General features: G+C 43.3%; 1 protein-coding gene across 1 annotated transcript in view; it reads left to right on the top strand.

Annotated features, from left to right (window-relative positions):
- Window positions 1-18,814, top strand: part of CYBB (cytochrome b-245 beta chain) — a 47,233-nt gene extending 28,419 nt beyond the window's left edge. The window contains exons 8-13 of the mRNA XM_068265301.1: window positions 4,500-4,592; window positions 5,205-5,458; window positions 7,213-7,375; window positions 12,967-13,113; window positions 16,586-16,710; window positions 18,024-18,814. Coding sequence (XP_068121402.1) covers window positions 4,500-4,592; window positions 5,205-5,458; window positions 7,213-7,375; window positions 12,967-13,113; window positions 16,586-16,710; window positions 18,024-18,150 — 909 coding nt within the window. The 3' untranslated portion in view covers window positions 18,151-18,814. The remainder of the gene's footprint in view (window positions 1-4,499; window positions 4,593-5,204; window positions 5,459-7,212; window positions 7,376-12,966; window positions 13,114-16,585; window positions 16,711-18,023) is intronic.
- The last annotated feature ends 3,696 nt before the right edge of the window (window positions 18,815-22,510 follow it).

Here is a 22,510-nt window from a genome sequence, read left to right as displayed (position 1 = left end):
GGCTTTGCTAGGCTGGGGGTTTGCTTTGCTGGGGGCTGTGCTTTGCTGGGCTGAGACCAGGAGGCTTTGCTAGGCTGGGGGTTTGCTTTGCTGGGGGCTGTGCTTTGCTGGGCTGAGACCAGGAGGCTTTGCTAGGCTGGGGGGTTTGCTTTGCTGGGGGCTGTGCTTTGCTGGGCCCCTGGGGCTTTGCTTGGCTGTAGTTAGGTAGGTGCCCCCAGTATAGGTTAGATAGGTAGGTAGGTGCCTCCAGTATAGGTCAGATAGGTAGGTGACTCCAGTGTAGGGTAGATAAGTAGGTGCCCCCAGTATAGGTTAGATAGGTAGTTTCCCCCAGTATACGTCAGATAGGTAGCTTCCCCCAGTATAGGTTAGATAGGTAGCTTCCCCCAGTATAGGTTATATAGGTAGCTTCCCCCAGTATAGATTAAATAGGTAGCTCCCCAGTGTAGGTTAGATAGGTAGGTGACTCCAGTATAGATTAGATAGGTAGCTCCCCAGTGTCGGTTAGATAGGTAGGTGACTCCAGTATAGATTAGATAGGTAGCTTCCCCCAGTGTAGGTTAGATAGGTAGGTGACTCCAGTATAGATTAGATAGGTAGCTTCCCCCAGTGTAGGCTAGATAGGTAGCTGCCCCCAGCATGGGTTAGATTGGTAGCTTCCCCCAGTATAGGTTAGATAGGTAGCTTCCCCCAGTATAGGTTAGATAGGTAGCTTCCCCCAGTATAGATTAGATAGGTAGCTCCCCAGTGTAGGTCAGATAGGTAGGTGACTCCAGTATAGATTATATAGGTAGCTTCCCCCAGTGTAGGTTAGATAGGTAGCTTCCCGTAGTGTAGGTTAGATAGGTAGCTTCCCCTAGTGTAGGTTAGGTAGGTTGGTTCCCCCAGGGTAGGTTAGATAGGTAGCTTCCCCTAATGCAGGGGTCTCAAACTCGCGGCCCACGGGCCATTTGCTGCCCTCGATACAATATTTTGTGGCCCGCGCCGGCAAGAGCTTCCTTGTAGTTCGCTTCAGTGCTCCCAAGTAATCTGCCGCATCCCCGCCGCTAAACGAGGGCTGCAAAGCCCCCAAATCGCCCGGGGGGCAATCCGCCGGCATTTCCTGGAAGGGGCAGAGCTTTCAGCTTCAGCTCTGCCCCTCCTGACGTCAATCGCCGCACGGATCGCCACCTCTCCCCGCCCCTCTCTGTGAAGGAAGAGTGAGAGGGGCGGGCAGAGGCAGCAATGCACCACGATTGATGTCAGGAGGTGCAGAGCTGAAGCTGAAAGCTCTGCCCCTTCCAGGAAATGCCGGCGGACTGCCCCTTGGGCGATTTGGGGGCTCTGCAGCCCTCGTTTTGCGGCGGGGACACGGCGGATTACTTGTAATGGGAGCACTGAAGCGAACTATAAGGTAAAATAGGCAAAATGGTTCGCTTCAGTGTGAATTTGATTTTGAAATAAGAATCAATGCAAGGGACGGTGGGGGTGGGTGGTCAGGAGCTGCTGATTGTGAAATCCCTTATGCGGCCCAGCCTCATCCTGACTTTGCCTCCTGCGGCCCCCAGGTAAATTGAGTTTGAGACCCCTGCCCTAATGTAAGTTAGATAGGTAGCTTCCCAGGTTAGGTTAGCTAGGTAGGTGACTCCAGTAAAGATTAGATAGGTAGCTTTCCCCAATGTAGGTTAGATAGGTAGCTGCCCCCAGCGTAGGTTAGATAGGTAGCTTCCCCCAGTATAGGTTAGATAGGTAGCTTCCCCCAGTAAAGGGTAGATAGGTAGCTTCCCCCAGTATAGGTTGGTTAGATAGGTAGCTTCCCCCAATATAGGTTAGATAGGTAGCTTCCCCCAGTATAGGTTAGATAGGTAGCTTCCCCCAGCATAGGTTAGATAGGAAGCTTCCCCCAGCATAGGTTAGATAGGTAGCTTCCCCCAGTATAGGTTTGATTGCTTCCCCCAGTATAGATTAGATAGATAGCTTCCCCAGCGAAGGTTAGATAGGTAGCTTCCCCCAGTATAGGTTGGTTAGATAGGTAGCTTCCCCCAATATAGGTTAGATAGGTAGCTTCCCCCAGTATAGGTTAGATAGGTAGCTTCCCCCAGTATAGGTTAGATAGGTAGCTTCCCCCAGCATAGGTTAGATAGGTAGCTTCCCCCAGCATAGGTTAGATAGGTAGCTTCCCCCAGTATAGGTTTGATTGCTTCCCCCAGTATAGGTTAGATAGATAGCTTCCCCCAGTATAGGTTAGGTAGGTAGCTCCCCAGCGAAGGTTAGGTAGGTAGGTAGGTTCCCCCAACGTAGGTTAGATAGGTAGCTTCCCCTAGGGTAGATTAGATAGGTAGCTTCCCCTAGTGTAGGTTAGGTAGGTAGGTTCCCACAGCGTAGGTTAGATAGGTAGGTAGCTGCCCCCAGCGTAGGTTAGATAGGTAGGTAGCTGCCCCCAGTATAGGTTAGATAGGTAGCTTCCCCTAGCATAGTTTAGATAGGTAGCTTCCTCCAGTATAGGTTAGATAGGTAGCTTCCCCTAGCATAGGTTAGATAGGTAGCTTCCCCTAGTGTAGGTTAGTTAGGTAGCTCCCCAGTGTAGGTTAGACAGTAAGGAGGCGGGGCACGGGGGGAGTGGCGGGGGAGCAGGCAGTTAAAAACTCACCTTCCTTCAGATCGAAGCAGGCACAGCTTCCATGTGCTTCCGACTTCCTCCTTCGGCGTACCTCACATTGGTAACAGCGCCCCTGTGATGACATCGGTCACGCCATCACAGGGGACGCTGTAACCAAGGCGGGGGAGGAAGTCGGAAGCACATTGAAGCTGTGCCTGCAGCGATCTGAAGGAAGGTGAGTTTTTAGATGCCCGCTCCCCCCTGCCGCTCCGCCCAGTGCCCCCTCCTGCCGCTTGACCTGATCCGGGGCACCATGGTACCAGGTTCAGGGGCGGTGCCCCAGATCAGAGGCCCTAGCGACGCCCCTGGTTGTAGAATTGAGGAACAGTTTTTTCGGAAAATGTATATATCGGTAATCAATGTAAAACTGTATATTTAAATGGAATGTATCGAAAGTTATGTATGTGCAAAAGCTGGGAAAATGAATTCTACATTGTTGTAAATTGCTGTTTATTTCTGCTTGTGATGCATTACATGATCTTTCCTGAGCCATGTGATTGAACTTAAAACCTTTACTTTTCTTGAAAAACATCATTCTATAATTGCTATATGTATGTCCACCATTAGGGTGCACATACATATAGCAATTATAGAATGATGTTTTTCAAGAAAAGTAAAGGTTTAAGTTCAATCACATGGCTCATAGAGATTTTCCAGCTCAGAAATAAAGACAACCCTTCCTCTTTTGTTCAGAGAATAAGGAAGGGTTGTCTTTATTTCTGAGCTGGAAAATCTCTATGAGTGATGATGACATTTGACATTTCACATAGCCAGACGATTACTGATAATTACAATAGTACAGGGCACTGTTCCTCACCTGCAAATCCTCAGCTACCCCTTACCTGGCATGTTTTCAAGATTCACAAAACAGTCTCAAGACTATAGGGGTTTTTAGTAGGAACAGCACAAAGTCTTTATTCTGCAGTAATATAGAATCTTCTCAATTGCAGTCGTGAAATGTAGAAAATTCATACAAAGATCGACTTTACAGAACCATACGTTGCCTGACACGTGTTTCACGGCCAAAAGCCACTTCCTCAGAGGCACACAAATATATAGATCTCAGGGTAAAACCAGGGTTAGGGAACCGCAATCGGAGATGAAAATATGTCCAAGAGTGATACCAAGAAGTGCTGTCCGTGATAGCCACCAGGAAAATACAGGATAGTCCTGATGGTGTCACTCTTGTACATATTTTCATCTCAGATTGCAGTTCCCTAACCCTGGTTTTACCCTGATATCTATATATTTATGTGCCTCTGAGGAAGCGGCTTTTGGCTGTGAAACAAGTGTCAGGCAACCTATGGTTCTGTAAAGCGGATCTTTGTATGAACTTTCTACATTTCACGACTGCAATCGAGAAGATTTTATATTACTGAAGAATAAGCAGGTTACCTGCTGAACGACATTGCAAGTGTTCTGGCTGCTCCTGTTACTTGCTGTCACATGTAGTCGTCTTTCCTTGCCCGGCATGCCTGTGGTCACAATCCTGTAGCTGCACTGATGTTTCCACCCCTTAGGACATAGAGAACTGGATGCGTAAGCTGAATGGGACTGCCTAGCTCCATGCATGTAGAGCTTAATTCTTAAGCTCTCTTTGCTCTTGGGGAAGCAACATCAGCACTATTTCAGAATAGTGGGTTTGCAAACTTGCGAAAGCCACCTCTGAGCACACTGGTGCCTCCAGGCTCGTACCTCGAGTGTCTGGTGCTAAATTCAGCCTTGTTGTTCCGTTATTATCACATCTGTTTCATCCTAGTAACATTTTATTGCAAGAAAAGATTTAAAAAGGAAAAAAACTGTTGTTGCTCACGTAGGTATTTTATAATACTTAATACTAATACTTTATTTCTTGTAACAGACCTGGAAATGGGTGGTAGCACCAATGGCCCTGTATGTTATTGAAAGACTGATCCGATTTTGGAGATCACAACAAAAAGTTGTTATAACAAAGGTAATAGTTTATAATGTTTGTACACTGTCTGCATAAGCTTTTCCACCTTACAAGAATAACATGCCAAACAGGAATAGAAGTGTTTATAAAGATAGCCGATCTTACTGCTTTTATGTATGAATGTCGTGTTCTAGATGCAGTTGTAGACTAGCTGGTTATCTAGTAAATCTATGGCAGTTAAAATCTTACTTTCAGGTCACTTCTATTTTCTTGTTCTGGTGCAACTCAGATCTGAGCAGTGGTTAGTCAGCTACAACTCCGCCTACATTTCATCAGGGCTCAGATTCGCTATGTTCAACATTAGCAGGAGATATAAACTTGTAGCACTAGCAAGGATCCTTTTACTAGTCCAGGCTGCCCCCAACAATCATGGGAGGATAACTTTTATAATCAATTTGCAGTCATCCCATTGACATATATATTTATGACTGCACTGATTTAAACTAGGCATGGTACTAAAACAAAAAAGTGTACTTTATGACAGATCCTGAAACGTCTAGTGTACTGTTTTCTTCTAAACTGCTTGAAAATTTAGATTATTTTTGTTAGAATTGTAAAAATCTAATCTAAACCAATCTAAGGCCTGACTATATTGATCTTATACATCATTAGGTTGTTACCCATCCTTTCAAGACAATAGAACTGCAAATGAAAATGAAAGGTTTCAAAATGGAAGTTGGCCAGTATGTGTTTGTCCAGTGTCCTGCAGTATCCAGTCTAGAATGGCATCCATTCACACTGACTTCTGCCCCAGAGGAGGACTTCTTCAGCATTCATATTAGATTAGTAGGTGATTGGACTGAGGGCTTGTCTAAAGCATGTGGCTGTGACAAGACTGAACGCCAGGAAGCATGGAAACTGCCTAAGTAAGTACAATGACTCTAGATTAATAATTCACCAGATATAATAAACTACTGTATAATTAAACTGCTTTAAAGTGTGCCTGCTCAGTCTGCTGCATGTATGTTGGCATATTGTTAGTTTGGGTTTATGGAGGCAAAGTGTCTATAAGCACACATTTGTCTACTCAAGAACGAAGATGTTTTAGGTTTGTTGTAGACATGAACGTAGCTCTCCTATTTCTACAACCCCTCTCCATACAACAAAAACATGAACAGTTGTAAACCTGTTTAATGGCATTGTCATTTTAGACAAATGTTGATCCAGCGACTTACCCAGACTCTGAGAGCCTGTCTATCTGGTCACCGTCCCTCTGCCACACCTCTCTTTGCAAGTCAATAAATGAGGGCGGATGAGTGACAGTGGGTGGCCTATGACGCATTTCCCCAAAACACCCCCCTCCCCTTTCACAGAAGTAGGATGACTTGTAGGAAATAGTATAAAAAACATTCTCCCCTTCCAAAACATTGGAGGGAGTGATGAAGTGTGGCACCCACCCTCCCAAAGTTCTATGAGCTCAGTCTGTAGTCACATGACACTAGATTTTTAGCCAGGAATCCAGTAAGGAAAAAAAAAACTATTTTGCATTTTATTTAACCGTTTTGAATAAGGAATGGGGTCCTGTTAACAATTTTAAAAACCCCAGAGCTTTACCACAATTTCTTATGAAATTGTGACTTTATTTTTTCGTGAAACACTTATTAAAGGTCACATTTGCAACCTATTTGGTGCCAAATTTGCTTCAAACTAGAAACTGGCATTTCCACATCCTCTCCATAAAGTTATAATACGTTCATAATTAATGCATTGTAATAGTGGCCCTTAATGGAGCAGTCTACACTGAATACTACTGGGTACTGGGTATGACATGGGAGGGGGAGGAGCAACCCAGATTGGCAATGTAGTCTCCTGCTTCCAACCCATCAATGCCCTCCGTTGTACATCAATTAGGAATTATTTAATCTTCTCTAGGCTCAATTCAATTCACTTTTTCTCCTAAGATTTCTCCTAGGTGATATTTTTACAACATAAATAAAATGGCCTCAATTCACTAAGCTTATCTCCTGTCTTTAATAACGTTTCTAGAGTTGTTACCATGGTGATAAGGCATGTAGTATTCAGGAAACATTTTACCTTAGGCAAACCTAAAGTTAACTCTCCTGTCATTAAGTTAACTCTTCAATCCTTAAAATAACGCCAGAGTTAAAGACAGGCTGTTAATTAACTCTGTGTGAACATAACTACAGAGGAGGTAACATAACTACAGAGGAGGTAACTTGAGGAATGAAGAGATAAGATAACTCTCTCACTGTGTGGAGGTAAGTTTTCTCTTGCCTTATTATCTCCAGCATGATCTTAGTGAATTGAGGCCTATGCCTTTTAAGCCACCAGCAAGGAAGAAAATACGCATAACACTTTTGATGGTACTTTTTCACCTACTTTTTAATTTGTAAAGGCAAAATATTTTTTTAAACACAAGATTAAATATTATTTCCTAGGAGAAAACCTAGGAAAAAAGGTGAATTGGATTGAGTTATCTGTCTTAAAGTCTTAAAACTGCCTGTCACCAAGGATAGTCAAGTCTATTGCATACTAGCAATGTACTGTCAAGTAACAAAAACTGCTAGAGATGCTCATTTGGTTATGAATGGGCATCCTTTTTCATGACAAACCATAAGTACTGTTATATAATAGTTACAATAATGCCTCTTTTGACAAGGATTTCAATAGATGGCCCCTTTGGAACAGCAAGTGAGGATGTGTTTGACTATGAAGTTGCTATGCTGGTTGGAGCAGGAATTGGTGTAACTCCATTCGCATCTGTGCTGAAATCTGTCTGGTATAAGTACTGCAACAATGTGTCAACTCTGAAGCTGAAGAAGGTAACTGCAATATCACAATCAAATGCATTTCATCCAGTTGCATCTATTGGTTTAAATAAGTCACAGGAAAAACATGCTGCACATCTCACTCAGCTAACAATTTAGCCAATCAAGTCGGTCACTATGCCCATGCCTAGAGTTATTTATACAAAAAAAAGATGTATTTAGCTATCAATTGCAGCCCTGAAGCCACGGTCATACAAAAAGGATTCACAAATGAAGGGAAAAGTGGGATACTAATGAAGCAGGATATAATACTCCTGTCATTTTATTGTTATACAGTATAATGCTTTTGATCTATATGGTGTATTTAGCCCACTTGTCCCAGAACCACAGGAGGCTAGGTTCTGACCTTGTTCTGTATCATGCCTGAAAAAGATACCTAAAGTTTTGAAAGCTTGCAAAGAAATCTTGTACAGATAGTCAATAAAGGTATCACTTAAACAACTTGTGTTGTTCTGTCTTTGGATTCTCTCCATGACTTATACCAGACCACACGCAACTGTGAAAACAAGTGAAATGAGTTGAGGTCTCAAGCTATCTTTTTATCTTTATTGAAACTTTCCTTCACATTTAGAATTTTTTTTTTAAATGGAGCAAACTGCTAACAAATCACCACTTCTTTCATTATCATTTTAAAGATATGATTCCCCCTTTAAGATGACATTTATAAGGGAACAAGGAGTTTTCTTATTGTTTTCTTATATTGTGGTGAGCATAATGTAATTATCCTAAAGTGTTGAACTGTAGCTCCATTCACTTGAACTGAATAGAAAATTGCAGGCCACAATCTAAATTCTCACTAGAAAAAGGAGCTCATGAACTTGCATTCTAGCTGTAACAGAGCAGAGGAGTGATGACTGGCTGGCTTAGCTCACAGCACTTTGAGGGTAACGGTGTACTTTGGCGGGAGGTATGGAATGCAATGTTCAGGAAGGTAGAAAGGACAGTCAGCACTACTGACCTACCTTTTTAATGGTGCTGTGAACATGTACAGGTTGTGCATTACAAATTCATAGTCCATACAACGATTGAACACATACTGGTGTGGATACGAATGGTGGTGGGGGTTTGGCACAGATAGCCTAACTACTTCTCAAAAAGGCAATCTGAGGCAAAGTGGCAAACAGAGTTTAAAAAAAAAAACAAAAAAAAACACCACTGTTCTACACTCTAGCAGCCCATTGCATCCTGTGATGTTTGTCGCATTGAAAGTGGTGAATGGATACTTTTATGACTATGGTGATTTGCATATTGGAAATAAATAAATTAATTAATGCCTTTATTTCTGTATTAAAATGTGGCACTTTTCTGGTGATTTTTATAAATCAACCATCAACAAACCGATATTGGAAGGAGGAAGGAGAAAGCAAGACCAGCCTTATCAATGGCAGGGAAAGTTAAATTTTAGACTTTCTTTGGCATCTTTTGTATCTGGAACGACTAATGATTTGAATGTGCACTATTAAGCAGCCTTACTTACCCAGGCACAGTGATTTTCAAAATAAAACAAACTCCCAAAGTTTTAGTAAGTCAGATGAACAATAAGTGCCCTACTGTGGAGCCATTAAACCAAGCTGATGTCATTTTTCTCATCTATGTACTTACAGAGGCTCAGCGAGAGTGCTTTTCTTTCTTTTTATATTGTGGTAGCTGAGTTGAGGAAGCCTACATACTATTTATTTATCTAAACTTTGTTTATTTTACTATAGTTCAGAGTTACTTGTAACTTCTGCTTATTCAACGTTTAGTTTTAACCCTTAGTTTAAATTGCCAGGGTTTATGACAGGTGTACTTTAACCACTACCAAATCAAGACTCAAATTAATCTCCAAAAAACATAACACACTATAAAAGGGAGGACCTCAAATCCATCTCCAAACCAACAACCAGTTCATACTTTAACAGATAGAACTCCAACTACAATAATTTGAACTTCAGGCTTTTGTATTTTTGAGAAAAATATGGAACCACTTATCAGAATCAGAATCAGAATCAGAATCAATTTATTTCGCCAAGTACAACGGGAGTTGTACCCGGAATTATTTTTGGCACATACAGGGTCGGTGATGGTACGGTACAGTATCAGACATGCAGTAGATTGAGAGGCGTACACATGCAGCATAGTATACAAGAGTGGGCATATACAAGGCAACAAGGCATATACAAAGCATATACAGGCATATACAAAGCACAAAAACTGGAGGGGTCCTAGTGCTGTGTGAGCGGAGCTGCCTGCCTCCTTGGCGGCGCTGACCAACTCCACAGCAACTCGGATGCCCCCGTAATGTCCGACAGTACGTAGAGAACAGAAGGAAGAAAGGGAGAGAGAAGGAATAAAGAAAAGAGAGAGAGAGAGAGGAGAAGAAGGATTATTAGGCTAGAGAGAGACACAGAGTTCAAAGAGTCCTGCTGTCCAGCTGGTTGATGGTGTGACTGGAGGTTCCCATGGCTGCACAAATCTATCCCCCAGCTGCGGCCTAGTGGCATTTTAAACAGGGGGGGACCCAGTGGTGGAGGGCAGGAGGTTCCTTGGGAGTCCTCTTAGGATTGCAGTGTCCCTGGTTAGTGTCCCTGCGTGTGCTCGAGGTGGCTGGCTCCCTAGCTACCCTGGTAGCGGCAGCGGTGTTGTACCCGATGCGGATGTCTGGACCACGTGGGTGGCGGCCTCAGCTGATGCAGCTCCGGAGGTGGCTTGCCGATGGGGTGCCTTCCCTAGTCATGGTGGTGGCTGGAGGGGGCTGGCTCAGGGCAGCAGTCGGGCAGCGATGATGGAGCCAGAGCACGGGCGCTCGAACAGCTGTTCAGCTGTCGGCCTGCAACCAGCGTGTGACGCCGAGGTCTCCCGACCGGCAGGGTGGCCAGTGACGGCATCGTCCTCCGTGGCTGTAACATGAGGGGGACAGGGGCCTCCCGCTGGGAGCCATCCTGGATTCCTGGTTCCCAGGTTTCAATGTTGTGATGGGGTCAGCACGGGTGGTTGCGCTGATGGCCTGGGGGCAGCGGCAGCAGATCAGCCGAGCTCCGTGCTGCCTCACCATGCCTGCGCACTGCACGTGGGCCCCCGAACAGCCGACCCGCGATCCATGCTGATCCGTGGATGATGCCGGGCCAGACCGACAGTGACCATATCCTCCGCCTCCTACCTCAGCAAGAGGTGAAGCTCCAAGGTGAGTGGAGAGAGAAAAAGCCCCTAAAAGAGCAAAAAAGGCCGGAGCCCTGTGGCCGAGGCGTCCGAGTCCGGCGCCATCTTGGTTATTGGGTAATGATAGATTTTCTTATTTGGGTAATGATAGATTTTCTTACCCGATATGTACAGCATGTTTATTCATCTTGAGAATAAGAGATAATAGATAGCTTATCACTTCTACTAGGTCAAAGGTGGTGCTTTTACAAGGCCTTATTTATGACTGCTATACTTATATCTGTCTAGTCTGACTAAGGTACTCAATCAGCATAGTCAGCAACTTACTTGTCTTCATGCGGATCAGTGAGCATTTATAAATATTTAGATACATGCTGCACTACATTGAACAAGTTAAATGTACCAGAGGCGGAAAACAAGAAAGATTTGATACTTACCCGGGGCTTCCTCCGCCCCATAAGCATGTCTGAGTCCCTTGCCGTCCTCCCACGGGCTGCCATTCAGCCGCAATCAGCCCCGGAAACTGGTACAGTCGCATCAGTTGGAGTCTTCTACGCATGCATACGAGGTCCGCACATGCGGAGAAGATCCTGACTGACACGACTGAGCCAGTTACTGGGGCTGATTGCGGCTGAACGGGAGATCGCAGGAGGATGGCGAGGGACTCAAACATGCTAATGGGGCTGCAGGAAGCCCAGGTAAGTATCAAATCTCCTAGGAGAAAAAGTGAAGTGGATCGGACCCTAAGTGTGGCTACATACAGTGGTGTGAAAAACTATTTGCCCCCTTCCTGATTTCTTATTCTTTTGCATGTTTGTCACACTTAAATGTTTTTGCTCATCAAAAACCATTAACCATTATTTAAAGATAACATAATTGAACGCAAAATGCAGTTTTAAATGATGGTTTTTATTATTTAGTGAGAAAAAAAACTCAAAACCTACATGGCCCTGTGTGAAAAAGAAATTGCCCCCTGAACCTAATAACTGGTTGGGCCACCCTTAGCAGCAATAACTGCAATCAAGCGTTTGCGATAACTTGCAACAAGTCTTTTACAGCGCTCTGGAGGAATTTTGGCCCACTCATCTTTGCAGAATTGTTGTAATTCAGCTTTATTTGAGGGTTTTCTAGCATGAACTGCCTTTTTAAGGTCATGCCACAACATCTCAATAGGATTCAGGTCAGGGACTTGACTAGGCCACTCCAAAGTCTTCATTTTGTTTTTCTTCAGCCATTCAGAGGTGGATTTGCTGGTGTCTTTTGGGTCATTGTCCTGCTGCAGCACCCAAGATCGCTTCAGCTTGAGTTGACGAACAGATGGCCGGACATTCTCCTTCAGGATTTTTTGGTAGACAGTAGAATTCATGGTTCCATCTATCACAGCAAGCCTTCCAGGTCCTGAAGCAGCAAAACAACCCCAGACCATCACACTACCACCACCATATTTTACTGTTGGTATGATGTTCTTTTGCTGAAATGCTGTGTTACTTCTACGACAGATTTAACAGGACACGCACCTTCCAAAAAGTTCAACTTTTGTCTCGGCGGTCCACAAGGTATTTTCCCACAAGTCTTGGCAATCATTGAGATGTTTTTTTTAGCAAAATTGAGACAAGCCTTAATGTTCTTTTTGCTTAAAAGTGGTTTGCGCCTTGATATCTGCCATGCAGGCCGTTTTTGCCCAGTCTCTTTCTAATGGTGGAGTTGTGAACACTGACCTTAATTGAGGCAAGTGAGGCCTGCAGTTCTTTAGATGTTGTCCTGGGGTCTTTTGTGGCCTCTTGGATGAGTTTTCTCTGCGTTCTTGGGGTAATTTTGGTCGGCCAGCCACTCCTGGGAAGGTTCATCACTGTTCCATGTTTTTGCCATTTGTGGATAATGGCTCTCACTGTGGTTCGCTGGAGTCCCAAAGCTTTAGAAATGGCTTTATAACCTTTACTAGACTGATAGATCTCAATTACAGTACTTTTGTTCTCATTTGTTCCTGAATTTCTTTGGATCTTGGCATGATGTCTAGCTTTTGAGGTGCTTTTGGTCTACTTCTCTGTGTCAGATAGCTCCTATTTAAGTGATTTCTTGATTGAAACAGGTGTGGCAGTAATCAGGCTTGGGGGTGACTACAGAAATTGAACTCAGGTGTGATAAACCACAGTTAAGTTATTTTTTAACAAGGGGGGCAATCACTTTTTCACACAGGGCCATGTAGGTTTTGAGGTTTTTTTCCTCACTAAATAATAAAAACCATCATTTAAAACTGCATTTTGTGTTCAATTATGTTATCTTTGACTAATAGTTAACGGTTTTTGATGAGCAGAAACATTTAAGTGTGACAAACATGCAAAAGAATAAGAGATCAGGAAGGGGGCAAATAGTTTTTCACACCACTGTACATATACACATTTATTTTTATTTGAACTAGTCATGACTGGCTATCTTACTTTCTTTAGATCTATTTCTACTGGTTGTGCCGAGAAACTCAGGCATTTGAATGGTTTGCTGATTTGCTTCAATCCCTGGAGACTCAAATGCAAGAACGGAATAATCCTGATTTCCTCAGCTACAACATCTACCTAACTGGATGGGATGAGAGCCAGGTACTCTTTTTTTTATATAATTCTTTACTGATTGAATAGATCGAATAGAATCACTTTGGTAATGGCTCCTAAAAAAAACTGATTGCAATAATACTTCTCTTAAAATAAAAACTTAAAAACCAGCCAAAGTTGATGGCAGTTCATTGTTTTTGAGACTGCTGCTGCTTGCTCACTTTCCTTTGAAATAACCAGTTTTCTGGTTGTGTTGCTTATCCTCCGCTTTTAAAGATTTTGGGATCAATGACCCAGAGTAAGTATTCAGACTAGACAGTAGCATGTTTCCTTCAGAAGTGACTCAAACACTAATGAAGCCAAAAGATTAACATAGCAAACAGAGAGATCCCATTTTCAAAGTAAGGTTAAAGTACCCCTGAACCGAGTTTTGCTTAACCTCCCCGGCGTTCTATTGAGATCGCCAGGGAGGCTGCGGGAGGGTTTTTTTTTAATAAAAAAAAAACTATTTCATGCAGCCAACTGAAAGTTGGCTGCATGAAAGCCCACTAGAGGGCGCTCCGGAGGCGTTCTTCCGATCGCCTCCGGCGCCCAGAATAAACAAGGAAGGCCGCAATGAGCGGCCTTCCTTGTTTTGCTTAGATCGTCGCCATAGCGACGAGCGGAGTGACGTCATGGACGTCAGCCGACGTCCTGACGTCAGCCGCCTCCGATCCAGCCCTTAGCGCTGGCCGGAACTTTTTGTTCCGGCTGCGCAGGGCTCAGGCGGCTGGGGGGACCATCTTTCGCCGCTGCTCGCGGCGAATCGCCGCAGAGCGGCGGCGATCAGGCAGCACACGCGGCTGGCAAAGTGCCGGCTGCGTGTGCTGCACTTTATTTGAAGAAAATCGGCCCAGCAGGGCCTGAGCGGCAGCCTCCGGCGGTGATGGACGAGCTGAGCTCGTCCATACCGCTCAGGAGGTTAAAGCGGTATCGTCACCATAAAAATCAAATTTCAACAGCAACTGGTCTGAGTGTATTAAGTGATAAAGATGCTAATCCTGCATTCAAAACCTTTTCTGCTGTTATGATTTGGAGTTATCACATACTTAAGGAGCACTGGCCCTTTAGTAGTCGGTGCCAAAGAATTGCATGCTGGGGGATCTTTTTATCTATAATGTATTCCTCCTCTTTCCTTTATTTCCCTGCCAGCTGCTTATCTGAAACCTAATCCCCTACTCACTTGTGTTTACAAGCAAGGCTGAGGCGACTCAGCGATTGGAGGAGATAAGAAAAAAAGTAAAGGGCAGAAATGACATCAGGATTTAGCCTAAACTGTGGGCAAAAGACATGGCCCCCACCAGGAGCAGAATTCTCGTCATTTACTATATAACATTCACTGAAATCAAAACGTGGACAGTATAATACATGTGTTATGTAAGTAGATCAAGTATTTATCTACTTATATATGTGTTTTTTCCCCTGGCATAGTATGGCTAATCCTACAGGCTTTAAAGCAGACCTAAACCCAGGACTTCCTCTCTGCTCTAAACGATAAGCAACAGCATACAGACATTTCCTTGTTACAGCTTATAGAGCTCCTTCAGAGATGCTGCATTGTAGTTACTTGAGGGTTTGCTGGGAGCACAGAAAGGGTTAAACTCCTGTGTTTACATATAGCCTGTCTGAATGGCACACCAGTGGCACATATTAGACAGAGATGACAGCTCAAATTACAGTGGCTCATTACTTCCAGACAAGGGAGAATTAGACATGCTGTTATCTCTAAATACACACCAGGTGGGTTAATCAGTGTTTTGCTTTTCTCCTGTGGGAGAGTTTAGGTCCTCTTTAACATCCTTTTATTCCTTTTTTTTAGTGTGGTGCTGTGACATACGTCCCAGCACCATCTTCACATTCCATGTGGCCCCCACACTGCTCAGCTCTAATATTCGACAGAGCAGAACATCAATGACAGGTTGGGAGGAAGTGGCAGTTCTCCTCCCCTAGTCCATTCCTAGGAATGCCCCTTTCACTCCCTGTTTATGGTTCCCCATACTACTGTTATTGCACACAGTGCGCAGGAGAGCTGCGATGTGTGTGGGCCTCAGGAGATTGAGCTCGACCATCTACTTCAGTTTCCAGTCAAGAATTTTCTCAACTGACAGAAAGCTCAACTGTTTGGTGCAAACATAGCAACAGTACTCTGTTGAAGTAATGCTTGCCATTAAAGAGAACCTGAACTGAAAATAAAAAGTCAAAATAACCATACACAGGTCATACTTACCTCCCGTGTAGTCTACTTCTCAATGTCTTTCTCCTCTCCTGAGTCCCATTTGTCTACTGTGATCAATGGAATTCTCTGTCCTCCATTTTAAAAAAAAGGCCATTATCCCATAACAGCTTCCTGGTCAGCACACTGTTAAACTGTAATCTCACCCACTTGAGCCATAGGGAAACATGGACGTTACCTTGCACATTCAGTTGTAACTGACAGCTGCTGATATATAACTGACAGCAACTGGTATATTTCAGTTCTGACAAAATATTGTCAGAACTGAAAGGGATCACTATAAGAAGAAAATGGTGAGGAACTGATGGTGAGGTTAGTATGTCATATTCATTTGCAGCTATGTCATGTGTTTATTTTAAATAATTTTCCTCACTTCAGGTTCCCTTTAATCCTTACAATTGTAAAGCTGAGGTAGTTTTTACTAAAGAAAGAGTATATACTTTAGTATTTAATAGTATTTACTTAAGAAAAGTATATTTGCTTTTAAATCATTTTATAGTAGTGCACTGTAAGAACACACTTTTAAATGCTGCACTTTGCTTCTGTTTTGTTACCTTAAGCCACAATAGGCTTGATTCTCTTGTCCTTGGATTTATTAATAGCGTTAGTCAGGACTGAGGTGAATAGTGTGCCAGGTGTCAGAATAGAAATCCAATGACAGTGCATATAACACCCACCTTACTCTGATATCACATGATATGGCAGTGCCTTTTATTCAGACACAACAGATGCAGCTTGTAACACTGAGATGAAATATAATGTTAACTTGGTAAAAGTAAACAAAACAAATGATGGAAATATATTTTTCTTCTGTTAAAAGAGAATAGAATTCAAAAGTATTACATTTTTTTGAAACAGTTTCCCTTTATTTCTTAGTGATTCAAACAAAAACATGGAAGTCAAGCAAATGAATGTAAATGCACTTGCTACATCTAATATCTTTTAAATTAAATGGAAAAGGTGGGACATTCCTTGTAATTGCATAGCCTGTAACACATAAAAACCAGGAAGCCAGTTGTCCCTCATCCATGTGAATTCCCACTCTTCCCACTTTCAACTTTGCACTATAATTTTTGCCACTGCAGATTGCAGATGAGGCAGCACAGTGGCATAATCAGCTTGACACTGTATGATCTTTCGGGTCAATAAATGACCCCATCTGAAATTAGGAAGGTGTTTTTTCCTCTGCCAACCTATGTTAATCTGAGTCACAACTTGTTTGCTAAGGTATTTTTTAATCATCTTAAGGCTACTGCATTCTCATTGCATCATGACCAAGATAAAGATGTCATCACTGGTCTAAGGCAAAAGACTTTGTATGGGAGACCTAACTGGGAAAACGAGTTTAAGAACATTGCAAGTGCACATTCAAGGTAAGTCATAGGATGGCATAGTAAAACAAATAAGATACAGTACTAGGTTGAGACATGTAGACTTATACACCTGGCAGAGAGCTGGCACTCTCACAGTTATTCCACCGCACCAGGAGCTGGATGATGCTTTCAAACTCACCATTAATAAACAAATAGGCTGGTACCATAGGTCTTGTGTTAAGATAGTCCCTCCAAACCTGTAATGCAGATTCTGTCATGGGACAAAGCTCTAGTATACTAAAAATAATATAGAAGTGCACCACAAGGGTTCAGGATGTACCATAGGACACAAAGAAAAAATATATTGTTATGCACCTGCAAAGTTATTGTGAGCTTGTAATTAAGAAAGAAAAAAAACACTACTCCAAAACTATATCACAATAATGGAACCAAATGTTAGCGATCAAAAAATTTGTTCAGCTGAATAATGTCAGATTAGGGTGAATTCACCGCATGTCAGCTGCTATGTTCACCAGGCTCGGCATGGGGGTAGGACAGTCCCCCCCCCCCCCTCATAACATTGCATCTGAGCATGGCAGTTGCCTACCATAGACGAGACTTGTCCGCCAGGTAGCGCTGCCGTGTGAGAAACATGACAAGCAGGGTGTTACCAAATGCTGCCATTAGGCTCAGGGGCGTAGCTAAAAACCATGGGACCCCATAGAAAAAATTTGGTAGCGGCCACCCACAAAAAATGTTAATGCACCTTTGTGCCCTCCCACACATGCCAGTTTTAGGTAGTTAGAGGTGCCCCCCAGAATTAGGCGCGCCCTATTATTGGTAGCCAAAGGTACCCCCAGTATTTGGTAACTCCCCAGTATGGACAGTCAGAGGGGCTTCCAGTAATAAATAGCTCCCCCAGTATAGGTAGCCAGAGGGGCCGCCAGTATTAGCCCCACAGATTGGGTAGTCAGAGTGTCTTCCAGTAATAGTCCCCCAGTATAGGTAGCAGAGGGGCCCCTAGTAATAGGTAGCCTCCAGTGTAGATAACTTCTCTCCTTGGCTCTGCTTGCATTAATCTGCACCTCAGGAGGTTCACTAAAAGGACCTCATTATCACTGCTGGCCATTGCCACTTTGCCTCCCTTGGCTATGGGCCCCATAGCAGATGCTATGACCGCTATGGTGATCCCTACGCCACTGATTAGGCTGCTTGTAATTGCAGCCAAATGATGCTTGTGGCTGCCAGCTGGGTGGCTAAACGAACCCAACAAGTGTGCAGTTGTGGAAAAGAGACCTAAGAAGTTCAAGATTCTCTGAACTGTTAGATGTCCTAAAATAAAGCATAATTAATATTTGTCTTTTACTTTACAGTTCTAGAGTTGGCGTCTTCTTGTGTGGACCTGAGAGCCTTGCTGAAACCCTCAGCAATCTGAGCATTGGCAACTCCACCGTGGATCCCAGAGGTGTGCACTTCATCTTCAACAAGGAGAACTTCTAAGAAGAACAAAGTGCTGCTTTTACAACTTATACTCATACATGTTCTTTTCCATCCTGAATGTAAAACACAAGCTCATATAATATGCGCTAGGGATAAATGGACTACATCTATCAGATGACTGATGGATTCCATTAAAAAGGAAGATAATACAAGGATGAAGGCTTAGAAGATTAGGTTTATCCATGCTATCATTTCAAGAACATTCTTAGACGGTAGCAACCTTTTCTTCCCAGCATAATAAGAATATTATAGGAGAAATGTACTGCAAGTTAAAAAAAAAAAGGATGCGGTGGGTGTGGAGGGTATGGGGGCCTCTTATTATATTTTGAAAAGAGACATAATATATTTTAATGAACGCTTACAAATAAGGCTTTGCAGATGCTTTTTCTACTTTATGCAATTCAAACTTATATACTGTATTGTATATAATAGTAGATAGAAGGTTATGGATAGGATTATCACAATTAGATCCCTTTTTGCTCCATTTTAATTAGAAATGCACTATTGCCATTTTCAATAGACTATGGTCCATATGCAATTAACCTTTTCTCCTAAGTGATATTTTCAAACTTGTGTGTATTATGTTCTGGAGTACATTGAAAGTGTGTGTGTGTGTGTGTGTGTGTGTGTGTGTGTGTGTGTGTGTGTGTGTGTGTGTGTGTGTGTGTGTGTGTGTGTGTGTGTGTGTGTGTGTGTGTGTGTGTGTGTGTGTGTGTGTGTGTGTGTGTGTGTGTGTGTGTGTGTGTGCGTGCCACTGTCTTGGGCAGACATTCCTTTCTGAACTGCTGAAACATGGTCATATATATACCATCATATACCATCATAGAAACACTGCTAGGGCAAGATTTCTTATTTTTTTCCAATTTACCTTTGATCCTTCCCTCTCACTGCAGCCATCAAACATTTAATTTAGGGGGCACTACTAATACTAAGTAGAGTAAAGAAGGAACACTGTGTATGCAACTATGACTAAGGGCGCATCTTAAGCCCGACATGCACTAGTTTGATCCTGTGGAGGTCTATGTCTTTTGTGTGGATTTTCTTCCAATAAAGAATACTGGCTTTTATGAACACCAGATCCTTTTCTGTTGCTTACTAATACAAATTATGCAGTGTTATCAGTGTACAGCAGAAAATGTGTGACTGAATACCAGCTCCGCCTTTCTCATTTGAACCTCTTGAAGAATCTCGCCACAGGAAGTGATATCACATAAATATTATTATTGAAGTTTCTTTTAATGTAAACTCATGTTCACCTGTTTACAGAGAAAGTTTTGGATATGAGTCATGAATTATGCCTGCTCCATCCTTTCTTATTACGCTGCTTCCATTATTCAACTGTGACTAGGCCACTGTACATCATACCATTTTTTTTAAATATCTGTTCAATTTAATAATTGCAATAAATTTTTCTGACTGATTGTAACATTTAAAAAAAATATGACCAACACACCTATGTTAATTTTTTCCTCAATTGTGATAAAAATGATTGGAAACTCTTGCTTGGATTTGTTTATTAATAAAGTGACAATCCAACACACACCATACAATCTATAGAAAAATTGAAGAAAAAATTCAATTTTTCTGGATTGATAGAAATCGAAAAAAAATGGGAAATCCAATTGGAATGAAAAAAAAAAAAAAAAAGCTTTCGATTTTTAATGGAGATCTGATCATATTTATCGAAATTGCCGTAAAATCGGATCATTTTATTGTATCGTGTGTGGGCAGAGACTCAGAGGCGAAACATTAAACAAGATTTATACATACTTGGGGCTTCCTCCAGCCCCATCTGCACGGATCGCTCTCACGCCGCCATCCTCAGCCTTCTCGGTCTTCTACACCATGTCCCTTAACTTCCGCCAGTTGGGGCCAGTCTAGGCAAGTGTAGTGCACTCCCTCCATACTGTGCAGGCGCGAGACAGAGGGAGTCACTGCGCAGGTGTAAAACTGGCCGCATCTGGCGTAAGTTACGGGACTCGGTGTAAAAGACCGAGAAGGCTGAGGACAGCGGCTTGGGAGTGATCCGTTCAGATGGGGCTGGAGAAAGCCCCAAGTATGTATAAATCTTGTTTAATATTTCGGCTCTGAGTCTCTTTAAGGGTGTTAATAGCTGACCAATGGGTCTACCAGAGGGATGAAGGTGTGGGCACAAGTTACAACTCAGTGCTGGGTCTCTCTAAACAGCTGGACACAGGTTCACTTTAACAACAACAACAACAACAACAAATGACATTTGTAAAGCGCTTTTCTCCCGTGGGACTCAAAGCGCATAAGCATGGCTCCGACCATCGTGGTACAGGGGAAGAATTTTATAAATCTGGAAATGCCAGGCTAAACAGGTGGCTTTTCAGTCTGGATTTGAATAGCTCCAGGGATGGTGCTGTCTTTACTGGGTGTGGTAGGGAGTTCCAAAGAGTAGGGGCAGCATGACAGAAGGCTCTGTCTCCAGATTTTTTGAGGTGCACTCTGGGAGTGACCAAGTTTATAGAACTTGCTGATCTGAGGTTGTGAGAGGTGTGGTGCAGCTTCAGCAAGTCCTTCATGTATCCAGGGCCCAGATTGTGCAGGGATTTGAATGTCAGCAGTCCAATCTTGAAGAGTATTCTCCATTGTACTGGTAGCCAGTGCAGTGAGCGAAGGATCGGTGTAATGTGACAGTGGCGAGGCTGGTTTGTTAGCAATCTGGCAGCAGCATTCTGCACTAATTGCAGGCGACGCAAGTCTTTTTTGGGGAGGCCAGCATAAAGGGCATTGCAGTAGTCCAGCCGTGATGTGATGAAGGCGTGGACTAGGGTTTGAAGATCCTCTGGGGGAATCAGATGTTTAATCTTTGCAATGTTCTTCAGATGAAAGAAGGAAGATTTAACTACAGATGAAATTTGGTTTCTGAAACTCAATTCCCCATCGATTAGTACGCCAAGGCTGCGCACAAGGTTGGAGCTGTTTATGTCTGAATTCCCAATCCTGATTGGTGTTGCTTTAGGATAGAGCTGTTTTGATGGCGAGCACTGGCTTTGGACAAACAGGACCTCAGTTTTGTCAGCATTCAGTTTCAACCAGTTATCATTCATCCATGCCTGAAGCTCAGCTAAGCAAGAGTTTATTTTTGGGGTAGGGTCTGTTCCACCAGGTTTGAAGGACAGGTATAGCTGTGTGTCATCGGCGTAGCAGTGGTACGTCAGGCCATGTCGTTGGATAAGTGTACCGAGTGGCAACATGTAGATTGCAAACAGCAGAGGGGATAGGATTGATCCTTGTGGCACTCCGAATTGTAGAGGTGCAGGTTTGGACATTATAGGTCCTAGGGATACTCTCTGTGTTCTGTCAGTCAGGAATGATCTGAACCACTGGAGGACTGATCCACTGATGCCACAGTACTCCTGCAGTCTGTTAAGCAGTCATGTGGAACATAAGGTCGGAGGGTGTCACCATTCATAAATGTCCTTGGCAACAAAGTCACTATATATGGGCCTAGCCCTAATTTAGAAATATCAGATTAAAGGGTTACGCCTTATTGCCAGTCAACGACAACTAAAATAATCAAAATAATGTGCGTCAATAACAATCTAAACTTCCACTATTAAATTCTTATCAAGGAAGGATTTCCTTTCTTTATCAAGCATCGTCATTTACTATGAATAATTGCAATTACATCTGCTGGAGTGTCCTGCATGAAACCGAAGTCTCATAGAGGCATTTAGCTTTTCTTAGCTAATAATGTTTGTGATTGTTCACTGCCACTCACTGGCAACACAATGGCCTCAATTTACTAAGGGCAGTTCGGTAAAATAATTTAGTTTGGTAAAATACCGTATTTGGTATTTTACACTTTTTTTCCAGATTTACTAAGATTTCCCTCATGTGGTAGAAGTTCGGTAATTTACTAAACAAACAGGCTTCAATTCACTAAGCCCTGCTCGTTAAGTCTCACCAGCCTTGGAGCAGGTCAGACAGAAAGCTGTGAGCAGGGCTGGGCCGAGGTAGAGGTGAGAGAGGCTCTAGCCTCAGGGCGCAGTGTAGGAGGGGGCGCAGGGCCAGGCCGAGGCAGAGGCGAGAGAGGCTCTAGCCTCAGGGCGCAGTGTAGGAGGGGGCGCAGGGCCGGGTCGAGGCAGAGGCGAGAGAGGCTCCAGCTTCAGGACGCAGGTTAGGAGGGGGCACACAACTTACTCAGCTATCATTCCCCTATTGTGTTTGAAACAGAGAGAAATAAGAAAAGGGAATACAGTGACTGCAAGCCAGATAACTATAGATTAACCACTTAACGACCGCCTAACGCCGATAGACGTCGGCGGGTCGTTAGTGATATCGCATGGAAAGCCCACGCAGCACCGATCATGCAGAAATCCCCTGGTCCTTA

The sequence above is a fragment of the Hyperolius riggenbachi genome, chromosome 2, assembly GCF_040937935.1.
Source record: "Hyperolius riggenbachi isolate aHypRig1 chromosome 2, aHypRig1.pri, whole genome shotgun sequence".
Classification (NCBI taxonomy): domain Eukaryota; kingdom Metazoa; phylum Chordata; class Amphibia; order Anura; family Hyperoliidae; genus Hyperolius; species Hyperolius riggenbachi.
The sequence above is the reverse complement of the archived record's forward strand: the minus strand, read 5'-3'. Positions and strand labels throughout refer to the sequence as shown.